This window comes from Polypterus senegalus, chromosome 5 (assembly GCF_016835505.1).
Source record: "Polypterus senegalus isolate Bchr_013 chromosome 5, ASM1683550v1, whole genome shotgun sequence".
Lineage (NCBI taxonomy): Eukaryota > Metazoa > Chordata > Cladistia > Polypteriformes > Polypteridae > Polypterus > Polypterus senegalus.
In genome coordinates, this window is record NC_053158.1 from 30,481,704 (window position 1) to 30,492,975 (window position 11,272).

The 11,272-nt window shown below is 36.8% G+C and overlaps 1 protein-coding gene across 1 annotated transcript in view; it reads left to right on the plus strand.

Annotated features, from left to right (window-relative positions):
* Positions 1 to 10,405, plus strand: part of LOC120530180 (junctophilin-1-like) — a 159,756-nt gene extending 149,351 nt beyond the window's left edge. The window contains exons 4-6 of the mRNA XM_039754419.1: positions 2,412 to 3,091; positions 7,634 to 7,730; positions 7,924 to 10,405. Coding sequence (XP_039610353.1) covers positions 2,412 to 3,091; positions 7,634 to 7,714 — 761 coding nt within the window. The 3' untranslated portion in view covers positions 7,715 to 7,730; positions 7,924 to 10,405. The remainder of the gene's footprint in view (positions 1 to 2,411; positions 3,092 to 7,633; positions 7,731 to 7,923) is intronic.
* The last annotated feature ends 867 nt before the right edge of the window (positions 10,406 to 11,272 follow it).

Genomic DNA, 11,272 nt, shown 5'->3' on the forward strand with positions numbered 1-11,272 from the left:
TCTGCAATTATCTTATTGTTCTTGGCTAGCTTGTAGAGGAGTATTTCAGGTCCCCATAACCCCAATTCAGCCCACTCAATTTCTGTTTTCATCCTCTGCACACTGGAAACAGTACAGAGCCATAAATGTCTGTCTTTCTCTCTTCTTTCAGTTTTGTAAAGTTCTTTATTTTATGCTGTACTCTCAAGGTTTAAAATTACTTTTGTCTGCCTCATGCAAGCACATATTTACTATATGCACATCCATATTCAGAACATGCTATTTTCATTGCTAGGTTGCAAGAAGCCCGATCCTTTCCCAGTTCTAGAATGGGTGTTCCAGTTGTTCACACGTCACACACAGACACACACATATTGATGTGCTATTCAACCAAACAAATATAAATTTGAAATGTGGGAGGAGAAATCAGAGATCAAAAGAAAATCTTAAGACATTTGGGTAATATATACAAACTCTACACTTAGAGTGATCAAGCTTAGAATCCACCCCAGGTCTCTTCAGCTGTGTAGCAGCTGTGCTTATCACAACACCACTGTGCCACATGATCTTTTAGGCATTATTTTATTTTAAAATAATTGCTGTGCACTACTTTTGTTGATAGTGTAATGTTTTGTTGCCTGCAGATGTTTTGTGCTGCCAGCTAAATTAAATATGTTTCATTTCATGCTTTTTTTGGTGACAAAGGGTTATTATTACATCTTACATCTATTATAAAAAAAACACCATGTAATATGAATAAACTCTTGGCATGCTTTAATTATTTTTCAGCATGCTGACACTTGCTTGGTTTAGGAAGATTTTTATGAAAGGGTTTATGCAGTAGCTGAATGCTTAAAACAAAGGCCTACGCTATATGATCCATAGGAGTCAATTATTTTCATTCAGTCTTTTGATTTCAATCTGTGGTAGTCTATACTGTTCAAAATGTTTGTTATAGTTCAAAACACATTTTTCTGGTGGATTTTTCAGAAAAGGGATGATAAAAATAGAAAAGATTTATTAATCTATGCATCAGAGTACAAATTCTGCTTGTCTTTAATTCCATGTATAATTTTCTGACTAGTGTCATTAGGTCACAGTGTCTTAGAGATACCCAAGGTATTTCTACACACTTTGTAGCCTTTTAGTTTTCTTTATTCAAGGCTTTTGCTTTTGATGCCCTGTCTTAAATATTTCTAAAGCACAGTCAAATATTTTAGGTCAGACAGCATAATATATTTCACCTGTTCTGTACAGCATAATAGATTTGTTGCATTTGTTATTTCACAAATTTGGTTATTTGTTAGGCTTTTTCTTTTAGTATTGAATTTAGTATTTTACTAAAGTTTATTGTCCTTTATTCTATTTAATGCTTTGTTATCTGTTTCATTGTTCTATTCAGGAAAACATTTGTATCCAATGTTACATATACCCTGCTGTTTTGTTTTTTTCTTTCTAAGATTCTATGAAGCGCCTTGAAGATGGGAGAGGTGCTATAGAAATAAAATGTGTTATTATTATTATTATTATTAGGCTGCATTATTCTGTTTCTGAAACAGAATGGCCCATAATTGTCCTGTGTAGCATCATGTAAGCTCCCAATGTCTCAGTAAGAACACCCAAACTGAGATCTGAATGAAAAGTCTCATTAGACAGAAAGTTATCTTTTTCTGTTTTTTGAATACTCGAAACTTTACAGAAAGCTTTATACCCTTATCAACAAGTCCAAAACCTCCATGTGGAATATACATACACATTAGTAAGAAAAATAATCATATTTTGTGTACAACTATTAATATTCTCAATAATATTAATGTACTCCTAATTCAGTCTTTAAAGGTAAGCCCTCTAGCTTTTCGATAAGGACCACAGACATCCGCGTGTGTCCGGGTTTCTCATCACACCACACATTGCCCAGTCAATGAGAATGTCATGCTTACCAGTTACACGACTCACTAAGGTTATGTAAATGAAATGCAAATTACTGAAAAGCATTGTAACGTGAGGGGAACATAACTTAATATAAGATAACTTTGACTTTACGTAGAATGTTGCTTTTCAGTATTGATTTAGGCTTTGATAACAGCTTTTTTCCAGTTTAAAATTATTCTTTGTTGCAGCAACTACTAAATCTGAGTGCATTTAGTATCTTTTTTGAAAATATGAATAGTTCACAATGTACTCAGTAAACTACAAAAATTACATTTCAGAAACATATTAAGTACAAATTCATTTATATTTATGAAAAATATCTCTTTTAACTATTTGAATTGTTTATTTGAATGAGTTTTGTATATTATCAGTTAAATATTTTTGTGTTGCCCTTTATAATTTATTACTGTGTCAGTTTTCATTACCACAGTTGCATCAAAATACATTGTAATTGCAGCAGTTATTTTCAAATAATATATACTCTCCATAACTTGTTTTAGGGCCTGATTATCTTAAGCAGAGATTCAATGAACCAATGGAAATTAAAGAGATGCAAGAAGAGAAGAAAAAGGAAAACCCTACGCCATCACCATCAGACAGTCCCCATTTCTACCGGAAAGGAACAACTCCTCCTCGAACACCCAACGAAAGCCCAGTCCCCACTCCACCCGCATCACCTCAAAAGAAGCAGCAGCAACAACAACCACCACCGCAGAACAACAACACATCAGTGGTGAAACAGGTTAAAGAGGAGAAACCACCACAAACAGAAAACGTAGCTGTAATTGCCCCCAAACCAACTCCAAAGCCCTCAGTCAGACAGGAAGCACCACCTAAACCCAGCAAAAAAGCAGAGCATGCCCATAATCCTGCCACATCTGAAAATGGACAGCTTCACTCTCAGTATCATAGCTACTATATTAAGACTGATGTAAAGCTGCCTCCTGAAGAGCCAGATGATGCAGAGTATAATGTACCCCAGGTATCTCTTGCCAGGATGCCACCTCCTCCCAAACAAACTCGAGTACCACCTGCCAAATCTGTCAAGGCAAAGCCTGTCACCAAAGAAAGCAAACCTGAGCCAAAAGTCAAGAGAACAGAGTCCACCAAACCAAAGACTCTAGCAGAAACCAAGAAGGCCAGCATTGAGGAAGTCAGTGAAGTAACAGAGGCTGAATCGGTAAGTCATCTGTCTGGATCGGCATATTTCTGTAGTGAAGCATTCAGAAAATATTTCATTAGCATGAATGATATGTTCTAATTTCATTTTAGTGTCCATATTCTTTTCTGAAAATGATTCTATGTAATATTTATAGATATTTTACATTTTTAAGTATATCCCCATACTTCAGTATTTTTCACGTTTTTCCACCTAAAAGTACAATTCAAATAATTCAAAATTCACAGCTGTTGTCTTAACAAACTGAAATGAACTTCTTCTTAACTTTCATTTTCAAGGAATGCAGTTTTCAGTCATGCCTATAAATTCTTTAATGCCATGCAAGAGAAGAATTTGACATTGTATGTAAAGGTGAAACAACTCCTTTCAAAAGAAGCTCATGTGCCGTTATAGCCTTCTAGCTTTTAGAAAATATACAGAATAAGTTTGACATTAATAAAAAAAATTGTAGAGTTAAAAAATTGTAGACATTTATAATAATAATAATAATATAAATGAAAAAAACAACAAAGTAGTGAGGGTTGACACCCTGCTCAGAGGGTGGTACCAGAATGAATACCAACTTTCTGTTGACTTTTGGGTTAAGTACTGCTGAGACCAGAAGGGGCGGGGCTTCACTAAACCAGATTTGCTCTTGGTGGTCCTGTGGGATTTTCTGTTCCAATGCTGGAAGGAAACAGACAGAACTAAAGTTAGCAGCGGTGTCACTCTTAATTCCTTCCCTGCATTTATACAGCACAAACACATAAAATGTCCCCACTGTCCACATGTGTGAAAATAATAACCCTAAAGAATGATGGAAGATAAAATCTGAGGACACCTCTTTAGATTGAAACAATGTTTTTCCAAGTTTTTAAATAGGTTTTTAAATAACAGCAACACAAGGAACATTTTGGAATGTTTCAGTATTCTTGTTCTTTATATAATTTGTCTGAAGGGTGTATTAACAGAAAAGGCAATCTAAGCAAACCTCTTGCTGCATCCATTTACAGTTGTTTCAGCCTCTTCTCCACCTCCATTTGCTGTCTTTTGAAACTTTGGGTTTCCTACCTGGATTATAAATTGGCCTGGTGTGAGTGTGTACGTGTGTGTGTGTGTGTGTCAAGTTAGTTCCTGCGTTTGTTCAATGCTGCCAGAACCAGCTTGCCATGACCCTACACAGTCCAGACCCTACACAGTCCAGACCTACAAATATCCAAACATTTGCTCTTGAATAGATGTCTGTGTGTTTCTCTCAGCAATAACATATAATATGTGTCCATCCCTATGTTAACACAGGCTTATTTTATTGTTTTTTTAATTAATCTTTATATTACTCATTAAGTTTACATTTATTTATTGCTTATCAATTGATTGATTGATTGATTGGCTGTATTAGCTGTCCTTTGAGTCTGTATCCTTATTTTTTATGTTTCTGCTGCTGTATGCATCTGAATTTATGAAGTTTACCTAATATAATCTAATGTGTTACAGAGAAATACATCACAGAAGAAGTTAAATAATATGGCATAAGTTGCAGTAAAGAAAAATTACAATCAGAACTACAAAAGATCCCATATATCACTGAAACAACTGAAACATTTAACTGTAAACCACACTAAAACCCCACCCTGACCCCAAACAGCAAATTAGTAATAGAATGAGAAATAAAGGAAATCACACTGTATTGTTCAACCTCTTATTCATTTAAACAAAAAGTTTAGCAGAGACGCAAGCAGAAGCTTGGTGTAGTTAGTTTAATGATTTAATAATATTAATGAAATCTTTTTAAATTCTAAAGAAACTGCACAGCTCCATGTAAAGAAAATGTTATTGTTTTTATGATTTTCCTGTAGAGTTCAGGAGGGTACTTTATTATTCTTCCAGATGAGGAGAATAAGGCTTTGTCAACACTATCATGTTTTCATTTCTAAACAGGATTTTTAAATGAAAAAGATGTAAGTTCACAGTGGTGTTTTCACATTGTTTACAAAAGTGTCTCTATCCACAGTAAAACAACACAAAACGCATATGACATAGATGTTCGCCTATATTGGACACGTGCACATTGGTAGAAAAATCCTTGGAGAAATGGTAATACCCCCACCCACGGGATTTATCACAAAACAGGAGTGGCGAGTAAATTATTTGCCCTTTGTGCATGTATGCAGCATTCAAACTCTACAAAATGCAGTTTCGATAATACGGGTAAGCAACACAAAAAGCGCCATGGAATGCAACTCCTATAAGTCCACTATGTTGGAATATGGTTATCACCCATGAAGCGTGACAAATCAGGGAATGAGACATTGTAAACGTAGTTAACGTTCTAATAATGTAATGTTGAAAATAATGGCCAGTTTATCACCAGATAGTCTCAGCTTGTCTCGAGTAACTCCAAATACTGCTGTAAGGATCTGCAGTGATCATAAATCCAAACCGCTCTGATAGATAAGAAAAAATCTTTTCCCAGAGTAGTTTTACATTTGGACAGTCCCAAAACTTATGCCCGAGCAAGGCTGGAGCTACCTGGCATCGTTCATAGTTAGGGTTCAGTCCTTAATAGATTTTATATAGTTTTAATTTCAAAAGGTATATCTTATGGACAATTTTCAGTGTGTTTTGCACCAATTGAAGAAGAATAAATGTTGCTAATTATCGACTTCCAGTCCTTTAATTCTTATGGTTAGAGGGGTCTTTTTCTAAGCATTGCCAAAGGCCATCTAGCAGTGAGCTGTGTGACAATATCTAGTAAAGTTTGGAAATGCAGCATATATCTTAAACCTTACTAGTTAAATCATTTTTAAGTATGAGCATTGTAGGTAGATTAGAGAAATCATTGTTAAAGTAGGTTTAATGTGCATTTATTTTCTAACTGTTCTCTAATAGATAGATAGCTAGATAAAATGTTATTTTTCCCCAGGGAGAGATTTGGCTTTTTACATTATATATATTTTGAAAAACAACAAATGCCTTTCAAACACACACCAGAATGACTAAAAAGAAAGAACACTACTGACATGGCAGAAGTCACAGTCACAGTGAGTTTTGTGCAGGCATATTGCTGTTTGCATAAAGGACCCCCGTAGCTTCTCTTGGCACACTTCTGCTGCATAATCCTTTGGCTGAAAATCCTCAGTACTGATGAATCAGAAAGAGGATGTGCAGAATTGTTTATAATGGCACTCAGTTCTGTTTTCGTTCTCTCCTTTGCTACGACATCCAGGGGGTCCAGAGTGTGCCTTATAACTGAGCCTGCCTTCTAATCAGCTTGTTGATTCAGTGTGTCTCTCCTGAAGTGATGTTTGTGGACCAGCGTCTCATAAAGTAGAAAATCGCGCAACAGATTTGAAGAACATGTGAAGGATGTCATTACTCATATTGAAGGAACGCAGTCTCCTAATCAAAAAGAGCTTGCTCTGCCATTCCAGATATATATAGTTAATCTGTCATTGATGTGGACCCCCAAGTATTTTCAGGAGTGCACCACATCCACTCCCTAAATGGTGACAGGTCACAGTGGCTCTTTGGTGCGGTGAAAGTCAATTTACAGTTCCTTGGTTTTGCTGATGTTAAATTGCAGACAATTCTTTCTGTATCAAGAAACAAATTTCTCCACATGACATGACCCCCTTAAAAAAAAAAAAACATAACAAATCTATTTTTAAATTGAAAAATACTGTAATGGAGGATTGTAGTTCAGAGCTGGGCCTGCGATGGGCTGGCGCCATGCCCAGGTTTTGTTTCCTGCCTTGCATCCTGTGTTGGCTGGGATTGGCTCCAGCAGACCCCCCGTGACCCTGTAGTTAGGATATATCTGGTTGGATAATGGATGGATGAATGGAGTTCAGAGCTGCAGTCGGTTGGACAACCTGTTATGCCAATATGGAGTTGAACTTCCATCCCTCCGTCAGGGCCGTCTTAACAGCATTATCGGCCCCCAGGAAAAGTAGTGCACTGGGGCCCCGACCTACACAACATACATAGGCTAGCACTGGGCAACTATGCTTGTGGGGCCCCCAGACAACTGCCCAGCGTAACCATGCGTTAAGATGGCCCTGCCCTCCATTGTGTAAACTGACATCCCCCATCTGTTTGGTCCCACTGGGCTCACTTTTCCCTGCAGCTTCGAGTACAAACCCAGGGTCAGCCGTGGAGGGGTCGCCATGCTGGGCACACTGATGTGCAGACACCAATACTTATTCATACAAAGTCAATTCAGAGTGGCCAGTTTACTCAGCAAGCGTGTATTATTAATCAAATGATCAACCTAAATCTGAATGTTACAAAGTTAAGTGTAAGTGTAAGTGTGCCTCCTAGCTTTTAGCATGATGAATACTCAATGTAATAATCCAGCTACGACTAAATTAAAAAGCTAGCTGGTGGTATGTTTTGATGTCTTTCCAGAGATGAGTTTTAATTCTTTCTCCAGCTCTGTCAAGTCTTTGCTCCAGATTCTGTGATTTATAACCTTAAATCATATTTGTCACAACAGGGCAAAGCTGAACTACGTTGAATTTTAAGGCAGCCCCCTAATCTCCTCTATGTTTTGTTCTTTTGCAGGGCCCCAACTCCATTTTGGTCGCCCTTGTTATGCTGTTAAATATCGGTTTAGCAATTCTTTTTGTTCATTTTCTTACTTGATGGCACATGAACTCAGGTAAGCAGTGTTTCTGTGATTCAACCCAATGTCCTCTTAAATGTATTTTTGTCCCTTTGTTTATATTCATGTACAGTATACTCTTTTTTTTATACTGCACAGATAAAAGTTCATGCCCTTATTTATTTTTTAAGCAATGCCTGAATGTGATTCAACATAATTTCATATTAATCTAACTGTTTTGACCCTTCAGTGAAGTCATGAAAACTAGTGGCGTTAGCCCCTAATTCTCTGCAGTTGTGTCATCGGCCTTTAAAAATGGCACCACTCATACTCAGACACAGGCAAAGGAGGACTGGACTAAGAGTGAAACACAAGAGAAAGAAGAGACATGGAACATTCAGTCAAGGGTTGTTGAGTTCCCTGGCAATGATTTGTGGCTCTGTGGGTCCTCTGAAAACTGAAGCGAGCAGCCATGTCGGGCAAACAAAAAAAAATCTGCTGACCCCCGCCTAACCACTGAAGTGCATGGCTCCTCCATCTGTTCTGGCAGAGTGTGACTCAACTGGAAATGTACGGAGATGCACTTTTAGTTGATGGAAGCTAACAGCTGCACTACTATTTTACTATCTGACGTTTTAGTGGGGAGATTTGAAAATGGCTGCCAGAGGAATGTGTTCAGAGGACTGCGCTGCTGTGGAAGCGTTTTCCAGTGTTAGCAGCGTCACTCACCAGTCTTATTCCGTTACCTGCTGCTTCTCCTAACATCTCCTACATTGTTTTAGGGGATTCAAACCAATGTGCTGGTTGTGCATGACACTGTTTCTTCATTGATTTCTGTTTGTTTTGTTTCTTTTTTTTTTTTTTCTTTTTTTCTCAATCATAAAATTTTGAAATTTTTGTTTGATGTGTAAGCAGTGGATGCTACATAGAAGTGTTCTTTTTTTTTCCTGGATGATGAACGAATATAAATAAAATTTGACTATGGTGCAATAACAATTTTATTAGTAAGATAAGTGTTTTATCCTCTGTGTTCATTTTAAATGTTAGCGTGATCAGCAGGTACCACGTCAACAGTTTAGTCTAGAAGAGAAGCTAGGAAACTGAGAAGAGGTCACTTGTGTGGTTTGCTTGTTTTGAGGTGTTTACTTTTACAGTAGCTAGAGAAGCTGGATTTATTAGAAAGTGATTAGGGATATTTATATTTATTTGTTTTAAAGCAAAAAAAAAAAAAAAATCATAAACACAAGCGCTGTTATGAACTACTGACAATCATTTCTGCATCAGCCGTTGCACCTTCGATCGTTAACGGAAAAGCAGATAGTGAAAGAAATCTCCCGCCTGACTTGGACCTTTTGCGCCAGTGAAACCCCCTGACATTTACATATTTGTGTGCCGCTAAGGCTGGACTTCAGACCCGCTGAAGCGATGTGACGTCACCGATTCTGGTGTTGATTACATTCAGGTTGAGCCTTTAGATCCGCCAGAGCGAAATCCACAACGGATGCCTTTAACACCTTTTAACAGTTTTACAGTTTACCTCAGCCAAAACAAAATTTGACAAAGACTCGCAAAAAAAATGTCAGTGTGTTTGTCTTAATCCTGGAGTTTATTCTAAATTATTCGTAAACGTTATTTTAACTGTGCTTACCATTTTATTTTTTGTCGAATGTTAAGCATGCTTATTTTATTTTATTTATTTTGTATGTCATGTGTACGTGTGTGTAAGTGCATCTACACATGTACTTATGTTGTATATGATATACATACATGCAGACCTGCACACACGCACGCACACGCACTCATATATGTGGTACACACACACGCACACATCACTAATAGCTGAACTATTTACTCACAGAGAAAGGGCTTGCAAATGGGGATTCTGTTTGCAACAGAATTTTCTGTTCTGTGGTGTAACTAACCTTTGGATAGTTTGCATGATTTATTATCAAAGTATATTTTTTTAGAATGCACTAAAATACTGCAAGCTTAAGGAGCCTGGGGCGATCCTTAGCAACCGTCTTCTGAAATCTCTTGATTTCAGAGCAGTAACACAATGGTATTTTTTGCAGAAATATTGTTGCAAATCCTATGTGTGACCCTGTATGGAATGAAGAGGAAAAGCGAGAAAAAAAAACGTGGCCACTTAAATGGTTTAACTTTAATTGGGCTACAGATCTCTAGAAAACGGTAATCTGTGCAAAGTGTAAGAAACATTGCTGTGTTTGAAGGGGAAAGGAAAGATTCAAATGTTTATCCCTTTTCTTTACAATTCTTAATCAACAGAGATTTATGTTTCCTTTGGAGTAATAAAGAGCTTTTTAAGGTTTAAAAAGAGACAACCATGGAATGTTTTTAAAAAACTACATTAAGCATGTTAGCATCATTTCTATATAGATTATATATTGTTTGTAAGAATTTTTACAGAGCACAATCCAGAATCTGTTGGTATTTTTCTAAATGCTGCACAACTGTATTTTAAAATTTAAAAGAAACTGTTTGTAATTGGTTAATGTAATATATACATTTTGGACAGCATTCAGCTGCCGAAAAACTTACTAAAATAATGCCTGTTTGAAAAAAAACAAAAAAACTGCCGATTACTATGTTTACTGATGGAACAGGGCTCAGCTGTATGAGTTCTTCTATTTATAACCCCTCTAAGCAAATGTTTTTGTCTGTACAGTTTTATGAGCTGTATTTAAAGAAATAAAAAGGGTCTTTTCTTGTGATTTCCTGTACATTCCTTCCTTCTATTCATCCCTCTTGCTTGTCTTTGCTTTTTCATTCTTTTCTTTACACAAACGTTACTAAGAAGCGTGCAGAGAATGGCAGGAGACAACTGGAGTTCCAGGATGTTGCCATTGCCTTGTCTAGTGTGCCAGCGCTGGGTCACAGCACAACTTTGCAAAACTCATACTGGTTAGTCATGTGTAAGCAGTTAGAGAAAGAACTGGCCAAAGACAGTTGTAACTCCAGTGAAGCCAGACTTCTAATCATATATAAATAAAATATGAGTGTTTTACAATCAGAATTAGGAAGACGCTTAAAGCAAAAGTTCTCAGGTACACCATTATCGGAACTAACCATTTTAATTTCATTTTCCATATCCCATCATGGTAATAGCGATCACTTAGTCTGGGTGAGTGTAAAACTCAGAAATGAGGAGACCCTTCAACAGAGGGCCCGATGACACTGCCATAATTCACCAATCTTCATTAAGAAATTTTTCATTTATTAGTAAACAACAACATCCAAAGCCTATTTTAGAAATCTGAATATAGTGGTTAACTGAGAGAACTATCACTGTCATATTGTTATTATTCTTGATGTATGCAAGGTGACTGAGGAAAATCTACATTTGTACACTATTACAGTAAGCACATTGACAAATAAGAGGAGGCCATTCAGTCCATCGCTCAAACAATACACACATTTTCAATGTTCTGACCATCCAAATGGATATCGGGCCTGTCGCTTATGTGACCCGAGGTATGTGAGATTTTTGTTCTTTTTTTCCATGGACATTTTTCACAGTGTTAGGTTGCCTTTAGATCCTGTTTATGAGAATCTCTTTTATAGATTTTCTCCATGAAAAC